This window comes from Pavona decussata, unplaced genomic scaffold (assembly GCF_977016875.1).
Source record: "Pavona decussata unplaced genomic scaffold, jaPavDecu1.1 SCAFFOLD_48, whole genome shotgun sequence".
In the NCBI taxonomy this organism is placed as follows: domain Eukaryota; kingdom Metazoa; phylum Cnidaria; class Anthozoa; order Scleractinia; family Agariciidae; genus Pavona; species Pavona decussata.
The window spans coordinates 6,855,001-6,880,734 of NW_028145470.1; the positions used below are offsets into that span (position 1 = coordinate 6,855,001).

Here is a 25,734-nt window from a genome sequence, read left to right on the forward strand (position 1 = left end):
ACAAAATTTGCAAATGATTTTCTAGGCTCTTACATTTAAGTACAGTTTTCTACATATTTTGCACACATACTTTACCTTCTAAACAGAATCGCTTTAATTTCAAAGAATTTTTCTTTATTACGATCGTAAATGGAAAAGTTTGTGCAATTTTAATGCAGGCCGTGTTTGTTGTAACTCTTTGGGTTTAGTAAAAGTACGTGAAATTTAATGGTTTTTGTCCGATTTATTTCTCACTGGTTGACAGCAGTTGTAAAATCAAAGAATTTTAAAAGGTTTTTGTCCAATTCTGGCAAAAACGAAGAGAAAGCTTCAGAATTTCTGGTTTTAGAATATTGCATTTTGTTTTAGAACGTGTTCATAGAAGCACTTGTATAATTCCCAAATGTGAGAAACTGCCACAGGTTATCAATTTTGAGACTCCTAAATTGTGTAAAAATTACAGAGAGATTTAGAGATCGACGTTTCGGAAACATCTTGACTCCATTATCAAGAGAACCAATAGATGATTAAACAAATACTTTAGCGCAAAATTTAATCAGTGAGTGAATGTTTAGTTGTCGTTTGAGTTTACGTATAAATCACATCTCATGAAAAAGGCAATGAAATTTGTTGGTGCATTTCGCAAGCACGTAAAACTGTTCTAAAAAAACACTGTGGTATCCGGTATTTATGTTGGAGACGGTAGTGTTTGTAAATGGAGCACGACCTTCTTTTGTGTCCGTCTACGTGCTCATGCAGGTGCCCACGCGTATATCCCACATAACATGCATCGCACAGGTTACATTTAATTTTTTATACTACACATTCCTGGTCAGTGACAGTAAAGGACTTGGCTTCTTGCACCTTAAGGTGTTCATTGAGCTTCCGACTTACAAACACAGATAGGAGGGCAGTTCATACTTTTAACTTAGTTTACTAAGTTGCTGTTTCACAACGAAAAACAAAGGAATAGGCCATTTTTGAGCACATCAAAAACACACAAACCGACTGTAATGTTACACCCTTATCTTTCGTCTTTCGAAATTATCAATAATCGTTTTGCGTTATTGAAACAGCAAGCTACTAGAAGACTTACATGTCATGAAGATCTTCGATTTTCCTTCCACAAAACGAAACAATTCATTTGATGTGTGCACAACTGTTGAGGTTCTCCCAGCCCTATTCCATAGTAAAATACATTAGGCAGATGAAACAAAGTCCCTGTAACTTGCAAATAACCTTGGGTGAAAATGAAACCAACATAAAATGATGCCAAGATGGCGTCGTTCTTTTTATTTTTTCGCTTCAGCACCCGTTTCATGAAACGGGTGCTGACGCGAAAAAATAAAAAGAACCCGTTTCATGAAACGGGTGCTGACGCGAAAAAATAAAAAGAACGACGCCATCTTGGAAACATCTTGGAACCCTGGAAGGACCGAAACTACTTGTTTCCAAGTAGGGTAGGGTGAGTCAAAATGCGGCAGAGGGTAGTAACGCGATAACCAAAACGATTATTGTTGGTTTGGAAAGGGGAAAGATAGGAGAGAGTAACATTACAATCGATTTCTTTTGGTAGTCATATTTGTGTGTTGTAGATGTGCTCAAAAATGGCTTTCCCCCACAGGACTTGTGACAAACGAACTCTTGAAACGAGCAAGGTAAAACTGCGTACCCTCCAACGCAAAGTTAACGGGTAATCTCGAACTTTGATTCGTAATGATGCGCGTGGTAAGCTTAGACGTTTTAATGAAGTCTTTGGAATGATGTGTTGTTCTGCTCTAGTTACCAACGAAATTTTACCCGAGAAAGCCCCTTAATAAATCTTAGATTCACCTGTACAAGCTATGAAACGGCCCCAACTATTGGTATAAAAGCATGAATTAAGGGAGGTATATATAAATTTATAACAACGTCAGTAAACAAGAAATGAAAAGGTGTTTGACGATAAAATAATAATAATAATACACTGCCTTTTACATAAAACTGGGTTTCCAATAAGACTTGCGAAGAATTGTGAAGAAGACAGCTGCTGCAGTCCGAATGTTACAAGAGTGTTGACAGTTTCAAAGATAGCTGGTTGTGGACCACAAGCCTTTTTTTAATGGAAAGGTAAAAAAAACTTTCTTAGAATTACCAATGATGTTCAGTGAGAAGGAAAGAGAAAGGTCGTTAAAATAAATAGTTCTCGAACCACACAACAGCCATTTTTTCAACGAATACTGAAATCTTTTAAATCTATTAATGAGTTACCATTAATGATTTACCTAGCCACTTACCTAGACAGTTTGAATTACCTAAGCACTTACCTAGGCACTAATGGGGCTTATCTTTTAACATATATAACTACACACACCCACTTAAAGAAGGACCACACACTCCCACTCAAAGAAGGACATCTGATCAGTTTAAATTACCTAGGCACTCAATTACCTTGGCAGTTTGAATATGAATGATTTACCTAGTCACTTACCTAGACAGTTTGAATTACCAAAGCACTTACCTGGGCAGTAATGGGGCTTATATTTTAACATAATTATATAACTATTGTGGGCTTCACACACCCAGTTAAAGAAGGACATCTGATCAGAATACTGAACATTTGCAAATTGGAGGTATGTTCTAAGGGGTATAAAAATGATCTTTGTCTTGTTTGTATGTTGTTTTCCTTTTTTATCTTTTATTTTATTTTATTTTCTCTCCTTTTTATTTTGATAACCTGTCAACATTATTTTCTCACAAAAATAACGCATCGATACGTGATATTAAAGCAGCTTGTATTTCTGGCAAAAAAAGGAGAAAATAATTCGTATTGGACTCGTTTATATCGTTTCACAACTGGTAATTTATTTATTACGACCAATAACTAGACTACGAGCAGTTGCCTATTTTTCTTAGGGACAATAAAGCTGGCGAACCTCACGAGTGAACGCGAAAATTGCTTCCCTTGCTCGCGAGGCTCTCCAGCTTTACTGTCCGTAAGAGAAAAAAGACACTGCATATAGTCTACAGTAACAATTGTAATGCTAATCTTTGGGGTTTTTCATTTATTCGTCAGAATCAAGATGGCTTTTGTAAAAACAAGGTTTCTTGTCTTCATCATCACAGTGTTCCATGTGGAGGTGATAGCAAAACAGTCCATGAAGTCTGGAGGTAAATATTCATAATAATCAACAAGAAGCCAAGAAAACCGAGAAACTCTAAAAGTAAAGTACCTTGGAAAAGCGCAAACTGTTCCAATAAAAATGGTTAAAAATATGGGCAAATATGAAAATATATGTAGCTTGCGAGAATTGATTTTTTAGGGGAGGGGGACATATTTATCAAAAATTTTAAAATCTTATTTCCCTCGAAATAATAACCAGCGAGACACCGAAAGAAGGTGCGAAATGTTTCCATCCAAGTAACTGAGAAAACACAAAAAAAGGATGATTTTCTTTTACTTACAAGGAGAAATATTTTACGCATATTTGTCTAGACACTTGAGTCTGGTATAATTTTGCCCAAACGTTTTTCAGTGGCTAACCCTGTTTACTTTCATTAGCCTTGCTAGTGATCAGAGTTCTCCCGAGAGTGAGTGCAGTGCAAAAAAGAAACACCTTAATGCGAGCACTGCCTCTTCCAAAATGAAAATCTTGTTCATACGTTTCTTGAGTGCCCTGTAGTTGAATCCTTTTGGAAAGAAGCTATAACGTGGTGGAAAATAAAGCGTTCAGAAAATATTAATCCCAATTACTCTGAAATCCTTTATGGCTACAAACCTGAATCTAAGAGCTTTTACGCGTTAAATCATTATCTTCTTATTGCTAAATACCATATATTCGTCGCAAGAAATCAATCAGTCTCCGAGCTTAAAGGTCTTTCTTGCCTTACTGGAAAGTAAAATCAAATGTGAAAAACAATTGGCCATTAAAAACTGAAACTGTAGAAAATACGACTGAGCTAAGTGGACCACTCTCTGCATTTGCAATGTGTAATTTTTTTTGCTTTTCTTTCCTTGTCTATCTTCTTTGCACCAGTCTATTACCAACCTTATGTTCTATGTTCCGACATGGTTGTATTGCGTTATTGTAAATCATGTAATTAGTAATGAACTTCAGCGTATTGTTTATTTGTACTTTACCGCATTGTAATATACAGCTATTTCAATTAACGTTGTCGGATTAAAATCAAGCTAAAGACAAGACCGCAATGTTTTGTGGGATTATTTTTTATGAATAATTTCATCTGTTTCATCAAAATCATCCCTGCACGTGCAGGTCATTGTACTGCTAATTACCAGCTATTGTTTTCTCCAGGCATGACTGATTTTGTTGAATTTATTCATAAAATTTCCATGTAAACTTTCGGTCTTGTCTTTTAGCTTCATGCTTTGAACCGACAACGTTAATTGAAATAGCTGTATAGCAAATAATGTAATGTAGGTAAGTAAATGGCGGTGAGATAGTGCAGTGTAATGCAAGATAGCGTTGTAGTACTTTGTACATAATGCAAGTATTGTAAGTTGTGTAATTGTTAGTACTGCAAGTACAGTAATCATTTATTGTAAACATAGTAAAAACTGTGTAACTTATCGCATGTAGTGTAAGCTGTGTTTACTACGGTGTGTCACGTAAAGCTAATAAAAAAAAAATAATAATTCAAAAAAAAGAGAGTGGGTGCAGACCGTAAACCTCTTTTTTACCCTAAGGTAACCTTTGAGACGGAGGGTGGAAAGAAGTTCTGTTGTGAGCTGAAAGACCTAGTACCCAGTTTATGGCCTAGCTTCCACGAATCCTCTATAGGTCAGTGCATAGGTTCAACTCCTGTTAGGAACACTCGGACTTCCTTTTCTTGGGTATGACTGTGTCACTCACTGAATTCTTAGAGTAGAAGTTGCTGTAACAACCATATATATTTTCAGCCGAACAATTAATTGACGCCAAATCTTTCTGAGGTTAAACAGACAAAAACCACAATTCATTAGTTTTAATGAAGTCTTTGGAATGATATATTGTTTAGCTCTAGCTACCAACGAAATCTTAACCGCGAATGCCGCTTTACAAATCGTAGATTTACCTGTACAAGCTATGAAACGGCCCCAACTATATTAGTATAAAAGCATGAATCAAGGGAGGTATATATAAATTTATAACAACGCCAATAAACAAGAAGTGAAAAGGTGTTTGACGATAAAATAATAATAAAACACCCTTTTAGAAAGTTACATATATACATGGTTTCAAATAAGACTTGCAAAAAATTGTGAAGAAGACAGCCGCTGCAGTCCGATTATTACAAGAGTGTTGCCAGTTTCAAAGATAAGTAGATTGCAGCCATGTTTTCACCTTACACTGAAATCTTTTAAATCTATTAATGAGTTACCATTAATGATTTACCTAAGCACTTACCAAGACAGTTTGAATTACCTAGGCACTTACTTAGGCAGTTTGAATTACCTACTTACCTAGGCACTTACCTAGGCAGTTTGAATATTAATGATTTACTTTGGCACTTACCAAGACAGTTTGAATATTAATAATTTACCTAGGCACTTACCTAGGCACTAACGGGGCTTATCTTTTAACATATATAACTACTGTACGCTACACACACCCAGTTAAACAAGGACATTTCGATCCGAATACAACGTATACAAACTTGAGGTATGTTCTACAAAGTAGAAAATTGATCTTTGTCTTGTTTGCATGTTGTTTTTTCCTTCTTCTTTTTTTTCTTTACCTTTCTTTTCTTTTCTCTCTTTTGTTTTTCTTTTTTCTTTTTTTTCGTTAACCTGTCAACATTATTTTCTCACAAAGGTAACGCATCGATACGTGCAATTAAAGCGACTTGTATTTCTGGCAAAAAAGGAGAAACTAATTCGCATTCAACTCGTTTATATCGTTTCACCACTGGTATTTTACTCAATACGAACCAATAACTAGACTACGAGCAGTTGCCTAGCCTATTTTTCTTACGCACAGTAAAGCTGGCATACCTCGCGAGTGAGCGAAGAAAATTGCTTCCCTTGCTCGCGAGGCTCGCCAGCGTTACTGTCCGTAAGAGAAAAAAAGGCAATGCATATAGTCTACAGTAACAATTGTATAACTAATCCCTGGGGTTTTTCTTTTATTCGGTAGAATTAAGATGGCTTTTGAAAAAACAATGTTTCTTGTCTTCGTCATCACAGTGTTTCATGTGGCGGTGATGGCAAAACATTCCATGAAGTCTGGAGGTAAATATTCATAATAATCACCAAAAAGCCAAGAAAACCGACAAACTGTCAAAAAAGTAAAGTACCTTGGGAAAGCGCAAACTGTTTCCTTAAAAGATTATTAAAAAGTACAAGAAAATATGAAAATACATGTAGCTTACGAGAATTGATGTTTTGTTTAGGCACAAACTTATCAAAAATCTTAAAATCTTATTCCCCTCGAAATAATAACAAGCGAAACACCGGAGGAAGGTGCGAAACGTTTTCATCCAAGTAACGGAGAAAACATAAAAAAAATGGATTTTTTTACTTACAAGGAGAAATATTTCGCGAATATTTGTCCGGACACTCAAATCTGGTATAATTTTGTCCAAAGATAATTCAATGGCTTGCCATGTTTACTTTCATAACCTAAGCTAGTGATCAGAGTTCCCCGAGAGTGGGTGCAGAATGTTAAGCTTTTTTACCCAAAGGTGACCCTTGAGACGGAGAGTGGAAAGAAGTTTTGTTGTGAGCTGAAAGAGCAGAAATACCTAGTACCCAGTTTACTGAATGGCCTAGCTCCCACGAATCCTCTATAGCTCAGTGCATAGGTTCGACTCCTGTTAAGAACACTCGGAGTTCCTTTCCCCGAGTATGACTGTGTCACTGTGTCATTGAATTTAAAGAGTAGAAGTTACTTTAACAACCATATATTTTAGCCGAACGATTAATTGACGCCAAATCTTTCTGGAGCTAAAGAAACAAAAACCGCACTGCGTTAGTTTTATTTTATTTTTTTTATGGAAAAGAACTACAATATTCAGTAACCCAATTTCCTTGATTAATTTCACGCCATTTGACGTTTAAAAGAAAAACGCCGCGTAAAAGGGCATAAATCAAAATAAACGTCTCACCCGTTTACTCCAAATACCACGACTGATTGTTAAGTTTGAAATCTATTTGGAAATGACGGTTGTGTACCTGATTTTCATAGATAATTTACTTCACTCTTTTCACGTAAAACAAAAAAAGCCGTGTTACCCTCTTCCTCACAAACATCTCCTTCCCAGATGTGGTCATTCCGCTCCTTTCGCTTAACCAATCACCTTTTATCTATCAAAGTCTGGGAAGACCACCTTCGCTCGATTTTAAAGTCCTCCTCGCGTGATACCTCTAGAACAAATGTTTTTTTTATCGATCTGAAGGATAAAGGTGGAAACTTTTGTTAAAAAAATTATTTAAAATAATGGAAAACAATTCAACCTACGCTGTAAGTGCGTGTTTTATCAGCTGAAAACATTCACGTCAAAACCTCTCGTACTTAAAACATAAACACACTTAATTTTCCCTTTAATATAAAACTTTCAACTTTGTTTGCACGGAACGATTTTTACTTATTTCACGGCCGAATAGTGTCATTAGTTTGTCTTTAATTTAACTTCATAGTATTGAGTCTTAGTTGTTCATTCGTTTTGGCCTGAACACAAAAGTTTTCGGTGGGATTAGACTGAGGAACAACAGCGAGAGCAAATGGGCGTCGCTAATCTCGTTTATAAAATATTTGAGAAAGTATGCGCGCTCTGATTGGTCGATAGGTGTGCTTAGATGAGAGTATGTAAACACGGTTGTGATGTCACGCTTTCTGTGTCTCCCGGCACAATTTGAAAACATTTCAAAGCTTTCGCTGGACTCGCAAAGTAATTTCAAGTACAACAGTTAAGGAAATGGAGAAAAAGTTCCCAAAATTTTGATCGGGGTTTGCCTATCTCTTCCCCACTGAGCCCGAGGGGAAAAAGGCAAGAGAAAGAAGAACCAAAGTGCTTTGCCTGCCTCGCTAGACGACCTCGTCGAGGGAGCTCAAGTGAAGACGACAAAATATGCAACAAACGCAGTAAACGTTTTTCAAGGTAATTTTTGCATCTGAGTACCACAATAAAATTCTCTAAAAGACATCCTTTATTCAAAAAATGTAGACGAAAACGAATACAAAACTATATGCTACAGACTATAAATGTTTCAAATCAAACTTTGTACGGCCGGTTGCCGTGTTTTGGCTGTCAAATTTGTATAAAATGTGTTTTCTCTAAGACTTTCTCAGCGTAATAATCTACTGTTACGATTACTATTACCAGCAAAAACTTCACAATTTGGATCCGCTACTTGCGCTATGATTCCTAACCAGCAAAATTTTACAAAGCACGATGAGCGATTCGACTTCTCAGCCATCTCAGGCTGCCACATCGGGCAGGTTCACGTAACTTTCAAGAGTGACCATGCACAGTGCATTCATTTTCAGGTTAAATAAACTACTCATCTTGAAGTCCTTTCCTTACAGAATCATATATTTTGAACATTTCTTCTAGTTTTTACCGAATGTTTAGTATTTTTCTGTAAGACTTACAAGAATTCAAAGCTGAAATCACCGTCATCCACACGGGGCTAGCTGACGCTTGCCCCAAATTTCAACTTGATTTTGACTTTTATAACGCAAATTTTGATTGGTTCATGTGTTGTCAGATGCGCAAAATAATTATGATTGTATAGAGCGTGTACTGAGAACATCTATTTCAATCAAGAAATAAATAAACAAAATTCCCTTCATTTGTCGAATTATTTTTTTTAGAAAAAATTTATAAAAGCAATAGAGGACTTTTTTCCCCACGTTTTCATAGGTTCATAACTGTCTCGAATTCTCCCAACCCCCCTCGTGTTTAGATGAAGCTATGTAAACACGGAAAACGTCCTCTATTGCTTAAATCTAGATGTTTTCTTTTCGAAGAAAACATCTGGAAAAAAAACAGCCACGTTCTTCAATCTGATTTGCCAATGGAAATGGAACGTGCGTACGACTTCTCGGATCTTTGCTTTGCATGCTCGTAGAAATATCTATCTTGACACTTCTGTCATTTTTTGAAAGTGGTTTCTCGTACCAGTTTAAACTTTACATTGATTAAACTGCGACAAGTTTTCATAAACATACAGCTTTTTAATAGTGTTGTCTCTCTGTTCAAAGTTTTCTGAAAAGTTTTCCTTGGCAATGTGATCCGTACAACTAACTTATACACGTGCATCCTCGTTCCCAGAGCCTACGATCTTGTCCTTGATCTGTTACGCCTTGTAATGCGAATAACTTCGGAAAAAAAGTCAACCAGATTTCGGAAGAATTAAGGGAAAATTACTGAGAAGTGGAACTCAAAAGCCGAATTAGTTTGTCTCATCTATCGGTAAAATTATTGGAAACGAAACGTGGCAAGAAATGTTTTAGTCGTTCTTTGTACATGTTTCACTGTTGTATAAATTTTATTTATTCTGCACCTCTATTATCTTAAGTTTTTGTGGAATATTGTTATCGGACTTGCGCCTTGTGTCATTAATGTAATGTTTAAAATGCGTTCCATAACTGAGGCAGATTGTTGATGTCGAAAAATCTGTGTGTTGTTTATATGAAAGGGGGAAATTGAACCCACAATGCTGCTATATTAGTTCAAAGACCAACCATTGCCATTCAGTGAATGGCTCGGGTATCTTAATTTGTCTTACATCTCCGTGTTCTGAGATCTATTATCTCAGACAAAAAGCTTACCAGCTTTGTAACATCTGTAAAATACGAGTAAATATCAACAATGGCATACTGTTATTATTTTAAAACCCCTAAAGATCAGATGCAAATGATTATTATATTTCAGTGGTGAAACAAACTGCAGTATTGTTTTGTTTCTGGTTACCCAATTTAGGGACTCCAGTCATTTTTACTCTCTCTGAGAAACCACAGGGTAAAGGTGGGTGGGGAGAGAATCCCACTCACAGTGATGGGGGTGTTTCTAATACTTTTTAGCATTTGGTTCCTTAAGATGTTTAAAACTGAAATGGTTACCACTGAATAACACCATTAATTTCCTTTGTTGTTCTCATAAAGAATAAAATAAAACATGCTAATCAAATGTGACATATTTGGCAGCTACAGGTAGGTTAAACTAAATCAAACAGGTCTATTTGCCACAGAGGCATTTTGGTAGTATCCCGCTTACAGTGCCAAACACTTGCTCTGAGTCTTTTATAGGGTCAGAGAAGTTCCCCATACTACTAGAAAAAATATGAGACCTGTCATTGGGGCTTTGCTAGTCCCTTTAAAAACTCTAGAATGTGAAAAAATGTTATGTACTTAGACAAAGAGCTTAAAACAAATTTATTTACACTTGCAAAATTTAAAAATTGTTATAAGATAGAATGAGTTAAAATATTAAAAAACAAATTCAGATGTCTTAAAAAGTGTCAAAGAAGCATTAGTTAAATTACTTATGGACAAAACCAACTAAAATTAGTAACAGACTTGAATACAAAAGAACTAAAACCTTTCAATTTTAGGACAGCTTTCTTTCTGAGATGGGTGTCACTTGAGTGTAGTAACTGTTAAACACAGGGAGAAAATTCTTCCTCTAGAAACAACAGTTAAAACTAGTAAGAAGGATAGCTCTTAGAGAAAGAGGCAAACAGATGGGATGTACTCCAATAGGTGGGTAGGTGTCATGCATGTAAAGCACATGTCAAAAGACAACAATAACAATAAAAAGAAATAAATTAAAGCCAGGTGACCCTTGCAATGACAAAGTCACAGATGTATCCTTCCCTTATCCTTCCTCTGTGGTGAATCCAGAAAAGCCACAAATGTATCCTTCCTCCATGTCAACAGGCCATCAGGGGTTGTGATTTGAGGACCGAGGTTATCAGGTCAGTTGCGTTGCTTTAATTCTCAACAGAAAAATGGGATGCCATCATTTCCATGTGACTCAAAAAGGGTGTAAATTGCATGTAAGCTGTTGATTGAAAGTGATTATTTAATTGGAAGTTAATGGATTGCCCAGACAAATTCAGTATTAAATAAGACTTACATAAGTCCCTTAGTCCTAATTCTTATTCCCTTCAACAAAACCCACTTATTCATACAAGCCATATTCATTCTTATAAAAGCAAACAATGCACTAATTGGGTGAACCGGTGGAAGCGAGAAGAACATTTAATCAGTGCAAAAAAAAAAAAAAAAAAAAATTCAAGAATAAATCTTTAATTTGCGTTTTAGTTTCTGTTTGCTTAGCCTCTGATTGGTGAATTGGTAGAGCTTCTGTAAGGTTAGCACTTATTTATTTATTTTTTATTTATTAAATCAATTCTACAGTACTTTACTTTGCACAGAACAATCCAATGAATCTGTGGTCAGTTGAAAACAGAATATGAGATTCCTTGGAATAAACCGCCTAATACATCACAGATAGTTAGTACTTGTATTATTACCAACAAGGGAAACTTCAATTTTTCTCAGCATTTTATAATTATTATTTGTGTGCAACTGTGTACAGTAATTCCGAATATTATAAATCGAAATGTTGTGTCTGTTTGGCCGTAAGCGTGTTTGGGCAACGGAATAAAGCCGAGTCAGAGGCACTTACCTTCGAAATTGAGAGCTACATCACTCCTGACTTGTGCTAGTACAAAGATGGTATGGTTTACTCTTCGTTCAGTTCTTCCGATCCTCTGAGATCCCAATGATCACCTTGGCTTTTATGGAAAGCAAGTTAGCTTATTCAGTTGGAAGAATTGAAACATTTATCAAAATATTTCAACATCCAGTTCCCGAAAATATTTCAGGCGTCTCCTTTGATGCCTGACTTTTACCCAAATCGCTAATTCTTTGCGCTGAACAGAAAGTACTTTTTGTCTACCGACAAAATGTTTACATTATTTGTTATTTATATAGCACGATTTCAAGCGTCTCACCGGAAGTAAAGACCAATGCGCAGAAGCGTAGCATTTTTCACCTCATAGCGCATCAGGTTTTCGACAGCCAATGAAAAAAAAGGGATATTTTTGGATGGACCCAGGGCCACTCGTTCAACAATTTAAATGAAAAACGTTGGGGCTCTGGGGACGAGAATGATACGCGTGTGACAGCGTGCACACTTTGGCTACCATTGTCAACGTACAAAACGTACATTAGCGGCGTCTCTGCTCTTCCCAGAAACTTAAAATCGTTGATTTTTTTTTTTCTGGAAACTGAAGGTGAAATATTACCGACATTTATGGCGATAAAATTTATCTTGAAAATCCATCTTGGGCAATACGTGAGCATGTTGAGCATGCGCAGTTATCCTATTGTCACATTCCTGACACATCAATCTCGTATGCAGAGTCCCCAGGCCCTTTGCACAGCGGTTGGTCGCCAGGAGAGACTCTGGGGAACCGCAGGATTTCTGCGGTAAAACAATGCAAGTTGTTTTGGGACAGGCAATAAGAATATTAAAAAATTTGGTGGAATTCTTCAGAGTCTCTCCAGACAACCAACTTCTGGCCAAAGAGCATAAGAACTCTGGGTACGAGGTTGCTGACTCATGAAAGAGTTGTGCGTCACTTTATTACAAGGCCTATTGCTATTTAAACTTTACTGGAATTATAGAATTTGAGAAAGGAAGGGAAAAACAAAAGGAATTTCGATAATTGTAATAATTCTTGAAAACAATGCCATCGTGACAATAGACAACGTTTTCAAGTTATGAGGACGAACGTTTTTGAACGTATGTATCGACAATCGTTCAATTCTGCTATTATTTCGCCTGAAAAAGTTTCAACGTTTAAGTTCGTTTCCTTTACAAGCTTTGTTATTTGTCATAGCTCAAGGAAACTCAGACTTGATTGATTGTAAACCTTTTCAAACAGGAATTTGGAAAAAGTCAAGACGTTGAGATGATTAGGAGTACTCACAAAGTGGAAAGTAAATTGTTGATGAACAACAGTTTATTGAATCTTGGATATGAAGAAAGGGATTAAGCAAACAAACACGAAATGTGTTGTTTAGTCTCTTATTCCTGATAAACCAGAATTATTACAACACCGTGATAATAATAATTATCAAAAGTTCTCCTCCCGAGTAATCAGTGATTAAAATAACGTTTTTCTCGTGGTGTTACATAATGCATTGAGATTGTTGCCACAAACATTCCTTGCAGCTTGCTTTCTTTGCTTTGCAGCTTGCCCCGCGGAAAAGGAAGTTATTGATGCGATTAGGAAACAAAACGACGAGGTTAAGAAACAGCAAGAAAAGGTTAAGAACCTAGTCGACAGAATAGCCGCAGAGATTGAACGTACCAGTCGCTTTGAAGGTAGGTAAAAAAGACTTCACGCTATACAGGCAGACTCAGTTGGGTAAATGTTGCGTTACCATAGGATAAAGTTAATACTTGACAGCCGGCAGCAAGGAAAACAAAAATAAACCCTTACGTGAAATGACACGTTTTTGGTTCAGAGTTCCTCTTAGGCATCAACACAAGCTTTCAAACTCAATTTTTACCCTTCGATGCTTAGGAAACCACTTCGTTACATCCTGAATCGAGCTTATCCACCTGTATAAACATAATCAACTAGAATGGATAACCAGTCACGTCTACTCGTGAGAAAGGAGCCAGACCCAGCGGTGTTGGGATACAAAATTTGGACTACGTGAATGTGACTTTTTAACAAAAATATTTTCCAGCACCTACTACCTATTTCCCTTTGAAACTAATATATTTATTAGGATTGAAATCCACTTTGTATATGGAGTGTTTTCACATGACGTCACGGCGGCCATGTTGGTGTCCCAAAACAAAGAAATGGTGGCCATGTTAGTGCCCCAAACTAAACCTCTGGGAATTGAACTCTATTTTTATGCAAATACTTTCTTTTGTTTCAGTAAACCAATATGGCCGGTATACGTAGTCACATGAATGGAAACGCTCTATAGGAGGGATACTTTGTAAAACAAAATCGACGGCTGCTTTCTATAGTCTTTACTCTTCATAAAATGAAACCGGCAAAATGTCAAAACTGAAGGGGAAAACTTTGTTACGTTTCCAGAAATTAATCTAAACGCTAAAGCTAAAGGAGAAAAATCTTTTGGAACAATGCCTATTGATTAGAAATTTAACTCGAATTAAACTTCAGGTCAACCCAGGATTAGCTAAATCGGGCTTTAAACAACTGGACCCGGAAGGGGTCTACGAAATCTGCGAGCCAGCGAGCCATGCGAGCCACCGTGCGAGCCATGCGAGTCATGCGAGTCATGCGAGCCACAGTGCAAATGTTAAGAGTTTTTATTTGTTTTATTTACATTCGCGTGAGAAAATTTTGGACGAATTTTTTTTTTTTTTTTTTTTTTCGTTTTTGTTATAATTTTGGAGAGAATTTTGCCTATTCAAAATCGCCCAAGATGCGCAAAAAAATAAAAACAATACGCAAAAATTTATTAAGGTTCAAGACTTCAGAAAAAAAATCCGAGAAAAACATACGGCAGCACCACTACTCGAATAGGTATCTATTGATACATGTCATTCATTGATATCCACGTGGAACTTCATTCAAGAAAAAAAAAAAACAATGCTTCTGTTACGCTGCTTCTTTTCAAATTGAATTTAGTGCGACAATATTGACTTCGCTCATCTTTGAGTACTCATTTATCATACCTTACAAGTTTGGAATGACACTGACAATCAGCCCTGACGTGTCAATTACAGTCAACCCAGGTCACGCGTGAACAGTATTTCCAAGAATGAAATGAACATTCGAATTTCTCTTTGCATGTCCGACGTGTGAATGGAATGTTGGACATTTCTCTGGAAATCGTTCCGAAAAAGACGCATTAACTGAAAAAAAAAAAAAAAAAAGATTCAAAATACTTGGGAAACAATTGTTATTCTTGAAATATTCAATTTTGCAGTGTAAAGAAAAATTCATAGCTTTATACCGTCAATAAGCTAGGGAAATTTATACGGGAACTCTGAAATCTCGTTGGAGACTTTCAAAACTGACATGTAAATTTCAAAACTCCGTTCAAATTTCAAAAATATCGTTCACGCGTGACCTGGGTTGACTGGAACAAAAAGTATCATGGTTTGCGTTGTCCCACTGTAAGAATTAAATATTGCGATGTTATTCATCTCGTTCCGATGCTCTTGTTCTTGTTCTTATGTGAATGTAAATACAACAAATAAAAATTCTTAACATTTATACTGTGGCTCGCATGACTCGCGTGACTCGCATAGCTCGCACGGCTCGCATGGCTCGCACGGCTCGCATGGCTCGCACGGCTCGCATGGCTCACACCTTGGCTCGCATGGCTCGCTGACTCGCAGATTTTTATCACTCACCCGGAAGGTAAAAAAAGGCGCGTAACTAAACTCGCTTCCCGGATCAGAAAAGAGGAGCAACAGACCTCATTTTGAAGAACTTCAAGTTGTTCAAGTTGACCCAAAATGACATCTGAAACTACCTGGTGCAATCTTCTGGCAACCTCTTATTCATTCAAATGCGATAAAAACAGAGGGACCTGTTGAGTTACAAGCGTACTTAAATCCGACAATGAACCTTGGAATTCAAAGACCACGCACCGGCACGATGTAAAACGTACCCTTTCATTCAGGGCTTCTGAAGGAACCCAAATCTAAAATATTCATCACAATTGACAGCCACAGGTTGAAAACAGGAATCTTACAAACTCCAAACTCGTCTCGCTCATCACTGAACCTTTGATCATTGTCTTTGTCACCAAAACTATGAAGATTCACGTTTTTTTGCACAAACACCGTTTCAGCCGGTGAGATCACGTATGTACAGTTTGAAAGGGAGATAAAAAAAATACGGGTTGTACTACCACGCAAAAACACTGGTAACTGATAGGCTAATCTCGTACCCAGATCTCCCACGGTCAGGCGAAGGGGAGATCTGGTAAAGTTCGATTTGAGAGCCTGCCCATCACCCTTTGTGCACCGTGCTGAATGGCCGCCGGCTCGTAACTGTGATCATTCTTGGTGGAGTTTTCGCTTTCGACGGTGCTCTTCGGAACTTTCTTCGCTCCAGAGGACAACAAAACTTGAAACTTAAACCAAAACGAAAAAGGCACTAGGAGAGATTGCAATCAACAAGCGCGGTAAATCCCTTTTTTACCAAGATTAGTTCCTACCCTATGTGACCATCTTTGTAATGAAAACTGTTCCGAGAACAAATCCATCGTAATTGTGCTTTCTCCACTCAAGATCAACGTGCTTATCGACGATCAATTTAAAAGACTTAACTCAACCGGAGTAAGTTGTACCAGTTTTCGCCTTAGGTGGTAACTGTTTTGAAGATACTGTAATTTGCAGGCAGGGAAATGTCACATCATTTTTGTGCACCCCTATGTAATGTAACAGTTAGCACCAGACAATGCGGAGAGTTCTTGTTGTCGAACCTTAATCAGAAAAATTTTGTGGCCGTTGTTGTGGATGAGGCACAATAGATCAGAGTTACTGATTGGCATCTTGCTATTAAAATTCGCATTGGAAAGTCAAATGGTTCATGTCATATTTTCATTTGCACAGTTTCCGAAATTGTGGTCTACCAGTGATACGTAAAAATTATTTCTTCTCTTTGTAATCTCTTCAGCTGATTTGGCCACACAAATCTTTCCTCTTCCATAAGTAAATGGTTTAAATTTCCAAACCAAATGGATTGTGTAAATGCGGCAGGTTTCTTTACAGGCCAAAGGATACAACTTCAGGTCACTGTAACAATATAATTTTAGATGAACCAGCTTAACAGGGCCTCCTAGCTCTAACACCATGCTACACTTTTGGTTAAATACCAGCAAACCAGAAAGATCTGTCCATGTAAATGGTAGCCGCCTAATTATGTCCAACATTAAAATGCTGACTACACCCTTGTTGTTTTAAAGGGTTTTTTTTCTCAAAAATGGAAGTTTGAATTTTTTTTGGGAAATCCACATCTGGATTTGGGATCTGAAGAATGTTTTGGTTACTTGCAACATGTGAGCAAACACGACAAGTCCCTATGAGTTTTCCATTAGATTTTTATTTGGTAGTGATGAGCTTTTCATTTCAGTGGTTCTTGATTCACCTTAATACAAAACACTTGAAAAGTTTTCGCCTGAAATTTATGTTACGGGGACATGCCCCCTCAACTGCTTCTTTGATGACAAGTTAATAAAGGTTATAATTTTACACATGGGGGTCCACAGATTCAAAACCTAAAACCACATAATACACAAGTCTAATAATATTTGACTCTTCATGATATGAAGAACAAAGGTCATTATCTGCATTTGATTTGCAAGGCACAATGAGCTGCTTAAATAATCATTGTTGTACTGAGCATTGCATTATTTGTACATGCATAGAGGATGATACACTAAGAATAAAAGGTTCTTTCTGTCCAAAGCAGCTTAATCTTGGTGCTTGGACACACACCTCCGATGGGGTCCTTGATTTCAGCAAAACAAATAGTAGGAAGGTGTGAACGTATTTTGGGCCCATAAAAGTAGCAAAAGGGAGATTTATAGAAAACAAATAAAAGATATTTCCACCATTTGTTTTCCTGTGCATGTCTCTGTGTTCAAATTAACTGTCACCCATTTCTGCAGCAAATTATAATTAACAGCTTTCACAGTAAGCTGATCTTCAGTAACCATGAATCCCTAGGTATTCCATAACCATGGCCTTCCATAGCCAGGAAACAAAATTTAATCAAACTGTGAGACACAAACCCACTGCAGAATAGTGGTGGGGAAAAAAAACTTTGACAAAGGTGTGTCTTGGATGAGAATTCCTTGCTGATGTTAATTCCTTGATAAAAAAAAAAAATTCTTGTATTGATATTTGCACCCATGTCAAGTCCTAATTTTTTTTTCAATATTAAGACCAGCAACGCAAAGTTTGTTCAAGGACTTTTCACACAAGTACATAAAAGATATCAGAACAGTGAGCCTTGAACCTTGAAGCCCCAGTAGTGATCAGTATCAAATTTCTCATAATAATATCATTGCACAATCAAGGAGAGGTCATGAGATCACCAGTGGTGAAATTTCTTTATATTTCAGCAACTTCCCTATAATGCTACTATGAAAAATGGACATGTAGAGACCAGTAAGGAGAAACTCTATGTTGACACTGAGGCTTAAAGGTTAAAAGCTAATAAATACAGAGCCATATCATTAGTGATTATCGCAGCTTCTTTTATGCTTCGTCCTTCCACCACCCCAGGCGTCAAAAAGGGTTTAGTTGCTTGAGAATCCCTTTTGATTCAGTCTTCTTATTATCTATTTTCTCGTAATTTATTGTCTTATTCCAATGGAAAGAATAGCAACATCCCAGTGAATGACTACTTTTTTTCTCAAGTACAGCAAACTAGGAACAGTCTTTCCTCAGTATTACCTACAGCTGAGATCGTTGTTGTCATGACAACAACAGCAACAGAAAAACAACCAAACTACAACCATACAAAGTTTGAATATGAAAGATTTGTGGAGTACTACAAAGGCCCTCCTATCTTAACACAAAGTAATGATGATCAGTTTGATTAAATATTTTCACACACATCAGATGAACTTATCACCACCAATGTTAAAAATTAAACCTGTCTATTATTTACTCATCATTAGTACTGTGTGGAGTTGACATTTTCTTTTTGGATGGAAAGCTTGGGGATCACTAGTTCTACTTCATTGCGACCCCTCAAATTCCTTAAAATGGACTTTTGGCTCAGTCTTATTCTCCACAGACTGACAATGAATATTATTTGCCACAATGGCTTCGGGAATGGGGTTTGATTCTCCTTGTGTTGGAAGGATAATAATAAATTATTTATTCATTTTGGTCTCCCCCAAACTATGGAAAGTTTTTTCCAAGAAAGTTGAAGAGATGAAAAGCCTGCTACATCAAAACTTTACTTTTACAACAATGATATTGGTGCAAATATTGAAGAAATGTAATCCATTATGACAGATAACTGTAAATACCCTAGAAATCTGTGCGGGGAAAATTTTTGCTTAACCACTTTGGTCTTGGCTTTTGTTTGAGAAATGCAGCTGTTGTGACATCTCAGATTTTGTCCGAAATCGGCGAAATGACTGTCATTGCTCTTAATTATTCGTTGAGCTGTGTCCAGCTGTTTTAGCCCTTGATGATATTCACATCCCTGATAGGAACTTTAGGAACTTGCTTCTCCCTGGAAATCAGGTGGAAGGAATTATTTAGCATATTAACAAGAAATAAAGGAGAAACTGAGGCTAGTGATAACTATTTGTATCAGAGAATGTGCTCAGGATTAACAATGGAAGTAGTAAATGAAGTGTGTTTAGTACTTCAAGGACTCCATACTAATGATAAAATAATGGAGAAATTCCCCTACCTTGAAGAAAAGAACATGGAAAAAAGATTCTAAAAACCATAAATCATGTCAAATCCAAAGAGGCATGTCCTCATTTTTAAACTACTTCTTTTCTAAAGCCTAGCACAAGTATAGATCTCCAAAACATTAGGTGGTACAGACATGTAAACCAAAGTCCCCATTTTTATATTAAAGGAAAGCCAGTTTTATATTCTGGGTCCTAATTTTTTTTAACTCAGTAGGCGGGGGAGAGGGGATAAAATTTAACTTACTACACTTACATAAAGAGCCCTAACCGGTTCAGACTAGGGTGTTCTCTTAATTTTGTGGTATGGGCTTGATTACTGTTATTTTGGTGGTCATAAGTCAGACCTTTTTTCATTTGTCTTAGCTGAGGGGTGGAAGGGATATTCATCTCACAAGATGAATAATATTATTGTGTGGACACTCTATCAATTTCTCCAAAGTAGCCCTATGAGAGATGTTGTATGGATCTTGAAGGAATAAGCACACTGGCCAGAAAGATCTAATATTATATTATGAAGTCTCTTACTCAAAGTCCAGTTCAATTTCTAGAGGAAAAATAAAAGAAGAAAAAAACTAAAAGTATGCTAGCAAATGCGACGCGCGTGTTCAGGAACTCAAAGTATTTTGGGGAAATTAATTGACGTTTACTAAATAAATAATCATTTTTTGTCAGGGAAAAAGAAAATGAACTACCTCCATTTTTTCCCTAAAAGTAAGCAAGCTTACATCCATCATGTTGGAAACTTGTGTAATTTGGCAAGGTCGTTTGAACGTTACTGCATACTCTTTTCGGCCGAAGTCGCTGTTGTCTTCCGAAAATACAACTTCTCATAGTTCTCTCCCCACACAAACGGCATGTATGTATTAAAACGTCGCATGACGATCTTCATCGGAGTGATTTTGTTTCTTCCGCGAACTGAGCGAAAACCAAACACAAAAGGAAATAGCCAATCACAGAGCAGATTCGAATGAGGCATTCTTAATTCTGGTAACCAACCAGAAATGGCCTTGTATCGAACTTTACCATATCTCACATTTCGACATTCCCGAACCAACTGAAATCTGGCTACGAGATTACTGATAGGCATAATAAGTACTTACAGAACACGCTTGACCTCCAGAACTGGAAACACGATTAGATAAAGATACACACACTGAACGACCGCCTAGAAAACATGACATTCTTCTTTATACGACTTTTATACCATTATACCGACACAAATCTACACAAGAGCGATCTATTCAATCACTGTTCGTTTTACATCCACCTCTGATAATGTTATCAGTTGCATAAAATACACGTTATACTTTGGTGAGACAGGAGAGGGACTAGGTGACCGATTTCGGGAACATCTCCGGACCGCGCCGACCTGAATTTCGCACAGAAAATCGCTAGCGAGAACTTAATAGCGAAAACAATCCAAGTCCATCGAGCTTATTTCCTCGAGTATCGCTATTTCTCGCGTAATCAAGCTTTGTGCAATATCCTCTCGCTTCAATTCTATGGATGTTTTCAAGAGCAGTCTTCGTAAGAAAAGGAAAATCGGATGTGACACCCCGAGGGGGTAAAAAAAAAATTTAATACGGGGAGGCTCCGCCCCGAGGTCCGACCCCTTACCCTTTTATATACCATTTTTGGCAGAAAAGGTATCCCTTTCGCATACCTTCTATTGATAAATGGAACCCCTTTCGTATACCTTCCATTGGAAAATAATGAAAGGCCCTTTTAAATACCAAAATGACAGATTTCCCTACCCTTTCATATGCTTCGACTCGTGAAATCCTTACCCTTTCATATACCTGAAGCGTGAAAAAGGTACCCTTTTCGAGCGGAACCTCCCCGTATATGCCATTATAGGAAGTACCCCTCCCACCGGGGGTTCGGCGTCCCGCTCCGTTTATCCTGTAACCATTTTGAAGATAATTGTTCAATTCACAATCTTACCATGCAGTTCCTTATTTCTACGGGGATCTGACCTTTGCACGTAACTTTGATCAGTTTGACCTGATTCATGTAAATATAATTGAGAAAAGATATTTAATAAATTGAATGGTTTTCCAAGAATGTTTCCTTCGTTTGTTCCTATTGGCAAAGACAACTTATTTGAATACTCATCTACTTAGTTAGCTGCCGGTTCACAAACGGTCGAATCAAGAATATCTCATCATTGCTATACTTTCCAAGGCAGAGATAATGATAGTGCGATAAACCGGGCGGATCAGCACTACACGGTAAATTTTGAAAGCGATATTAAATGAGCTACACTGTTAATTCCTTTTCATACCAACTTCTATCGCGACCAACAAGTGCCCTCAAAATCACCGTTTACTTTCTTATACAGCAATACAATCAAAATATCCAAACTAAAACTATCCAACGATTGACCAGTTCGAGTGCTCTGCCGCATCGATCAAAGGGACGCATAAAAACGAAACGAACCCTCGACTTCCGTTCGCAAAGATTTTCACGCAAAGAACCACAGACAACTCCAGCGGTTTTGCGACTAAAGATCTTTTGCAGGCCCAGAGATTCAAATAAAGCGCAGCAACTGATGCAAAATCAATCAGTTCGATTTGTCTGGTGTGATTAATTTTCAATATGCCAAGAATTTTTACCTCAGCGAAAATATCCTGGTAAACCAATCAGATTAGAAGACACAAAAATAGAAACATTTGTAAACAATAACAAACACGCAAAAGGCCTTTTAGGTAAACATGGTTAATCTTTACGGTAAAATCAAATGTAAGGCTGATCGGGCAGCTAATGAGGGTCATTTTACTGCTCAATATTTCGGTGAGACAAAACTAACCTTCTTCAGGGCCTGCAAAAAGCTAAGTAAGAGGGTTAAAGGGTCTTGCCCTTGTAAATGAAAAAATGATTGTCTTATCTAAGCCCGGCCCTTTACCATTAACTACAGCCAATTATTAAAAACTGGATCATTGTATAATACAATTCCAGGGATATGATTTGCTTAGCGGCCATGGTTTATTAGCAAATATACTATGCCCGAGAAGAAGCGACCATAAATTGTTTTCTGGTTGATCAAACATCATATCTTCGGTGGTAATCATTGCATTCTTAAGTTTGTCATTTTAAGTTAATGACGGTTATACTGTTTAAATTGATGTTTTATAAAATTTCCTTTTTAATGTGAAATGGAAGCTTTGTTTTTCTATTAAGAATGCTCCAGTAGAATGCCCCACTTCGAAAAATATCAAGACCTGCCAGCCAAAGGTGCTCACGCCGTTGAACAGTTCAGTATCGATGGGAGTCTGTTTCTCGGCTTCGCTAACTATTATGATGATATCAACGGATACAGCACAGACTCTTACATCTACAAGCTGGACGATTCAACTGGAAGGTTTGTCCTCTATCAGACTATAGACACCAAAGGAGGACGCAACATGGAATATTTTACAATCGCTGACAAACATTACCTTGCTGTTGCTTATCACAGGAATGAAACTACATTTCGGTTGAACTCTGCAATCTATCAGTGGAATGGAACCCACTTCATCGTCGTGCAAAACATCCCGACACTCGGAGCAAGTAGTTTTGACTTCTTTAAAATACTGTCGGACCTGTTTCTCGTCGTCACGAATAATTATGATGGCACTTCGGATAGTTTAAATTCAGTCGTCTACAAGTGGGGCGAAAACCAGTTTAACAGGTTCCAGGAGATAAGAACCGAGGGAGCTGCAGCAACTACTGCGTTAGCAATAAGAACTGAAACTTTTCTTGTTTTTGCAAACGCCAGAAGCGACAATCAGGACTATTCTGTACAGTCCTCTGTGTACAAGTGGTCAGGTGACGGCTTTGTCAAACTGCAGTCTCTTCAGACATATGGTGCCTTAGATGTCAAGTCCTTCAGCGACAATGGTGAGACATTCCTCGCTTTTGCTAATAAGTGGAATGGAAATTCTTACAACATCGACTCGTTCATTTACAAGTGGAATGGTAGCAGGTTTGTTTTGTTCCAGTCCATTCCCACTCACGAAGCCTACGCCTGGGAACCATTTGCGATTTCCGGTGAAACGTTCTTAGCTGTTGCCAACTCGAAAGGGAAGTCGGTTGTGTATCGTTTGTCCGGATCACAGTTTATCAAATACCAAGAGCTTTCAACTCAAAATGCAGCTGACCTTAAAGCATTTGAACACAAGGATTACACTTTCCTGGCGTTTGCAAATTATTGGGATAAAAGTTGGGGCCTCAAAATCAACAATGCTCTGTACAAACTGGTATACAAATAGACAAAAAACACTGAACAAGCCCCGGAAATTGACTCCTGGAATTCACCATGATACCACAATCAATTGTAACGAACTCTGATGGTACTGTAACCCTATCTAACGTAAAAAAAGAAAGGTCGAGAGGGGTACTTCTTTCCACGCTAATTTGTTATGGATTTTTTTTTCATATTCGGAGCAAACAAAACGAAACGTTTTTGATTTTTTGTTAAACATTTTCTGGGAATGATTTCGCATGTTACATGAGGTCGGGTCAGGCAATCAGGCAATGTTTGGCCGGCAGAGTTTTTAAAAAATCAGATTCTGCTTTTAAGATATAAAAAAAAAATAGTTTTTCAGACAGTAAATTTTTGTTTTTATATAATTTTACCTGTTTTCCATTTTGATTACTTTTGGGTCAATTTTGGGCGGAAATCTAAAGCCCGGTTCATACGTCGAACTTTACATGGGCCGAAACTAATCATTTGGTTCGGCGCATGTAAAGATCGACGTATGAATCAGTTAGGATCGACAGATTTGTATTTGGGTCGACCCGCCGTTCTATTTGACTGCGCCAGTCGAATAGAACGGCAAAAGTGCGAGTTCGATTCATACGTCGAACTTGTACATGTGCCGAACCAAATACATACGTTACGTATAAATTATATAAATTATATCTATCCCAGAGATCTGCGCGTCCCATCGACTTGGCATGCGCAAAGGACTTCATTCTGAACAAGATGGCGGGACTGAGAGTAATGTGTTTGTTCTTCTTGTTTAGAATCAACTAGATGTACTTTTCTGAGATGCCAAAAGATTTTAAAAAAAGAATCTATTCTTGATGTGCACACGCACTTCAAACCGACAGAAACTTCCCAATACAGGCTATTTCAAAGGCGAAGCCTCAAGACTTCTCAGAACAAAATCTTCAAACACAACATTTGAAGAAAACATTACTCGATTCAAACAAAGATTAAACTACAGAGGTTACCTCGATAAGCTTATAGATAAAACTCTCTCAGAAGTCAATTTCAGCGAAAGAAAGTCGGCACTACAAAACAAACCAAAAAACGCGCAAAAACTTTTTGCCGTTTGTTACAGAATATTGCCCTTCTGTGCCTAATCTAAGACCATTCAGATGAGTAAATGGCTCTTGATAGAAAATCAGCCTCTGCTAAAAGAGATCTACAAAGACCCTTCCCTACTTTCGTACAGAAAAGGGAGATCTTTGAAAGACGTTCTCGTAAGAGCAAATTAGCATTGAAGGTCATATTCTTCCTCTTTCGACCAATGGGAGCCGTGTTGGGCCTGTCTCCATTATTTTAATAATAATAATAATAATAATAATAATAATAACAATAACAATAACAATAACAATAACAATAACAATAACAATAACAATAACAATAACAATAACAATAACAATAACAATAACAATAACAATAATAATAATAATAATAATAATAATAATAATTTTTAGGAGTGCATAGTATTCTATTCACATACATTCATATTCATGCTCAGTTCTAATAAGGTATGGGAAAAAAGATTGATCAGCGGACTAAGGCAAGCTGGGACAGCTTGGCTTAGGAAGAGTTTAAGATACGATTCACGTGATTTTTGGGTGGGACTAATGGGCCGTCCATCTCTTCGCGGCTCCGCTGAAAAACTGAGCAAGAATGATTTATTTTCGCACCAAACTAGAATTTATTATCGGTAATTACGTAATCGCACGAGAGACCGCTAGACTAGCCATGAAAGAACCCATTATTGAATTATTTTAACCTCGCATATCATGATGAGTGTTGTGAATAGTATTCTAGTCACATACGTTCATATTCATGCTCAGTTCTAATAAGGTATGGGAAAAAAGATTGATCAGCGCCCAACAGCCCTCACTGTTCCTTAAATAGTCTTAGATAATTGCACTCCGACTCTCAAGTCCGTCTTACAACTTCCCAATCCTCAATTCTCCAACCTCTCTCATAACTTTAATCCCCAAGTACAGTAAGACACAGCTATACGTTTACAATTATAATCAAACTTAACTAGTATGAGTTTCCATAACAACATCTCTTCAGTAAAGAAACGATAGTCATATATAGGTTATAATCCATTCCAAAAACACTCTAGCAACAAAGTAT

The 25,734-nt window shown here is 37.3% G+C and overlaps 1 protein-coding gene across 1 annotated transcript in view; it reads left to right on the plus strand.

The window, feature by feature from the left end:
• LOC146482075 (uncharacterized) overlaps positions 1-23,614 on the plus strand; it is a 42,479-nt gene extending 18,865 nt beyond the window's left edge. Inside the window, exons 2-3 of the mRNA XM_085107596.1 lie at positions 13,171-13,302; positions 22,545-23,614. Coding sequence (XP_084963722.1) covers positions 13,171-13,302; positions 22,545-23,614 — 1,202 coding nt within the window. The remainder of the gene's footprint in view (positions 1-13,170; positions 13,303-22,544) is intronic.
• Positions 23,615-25,734: the final 2,120 nt, after the last annotated feature.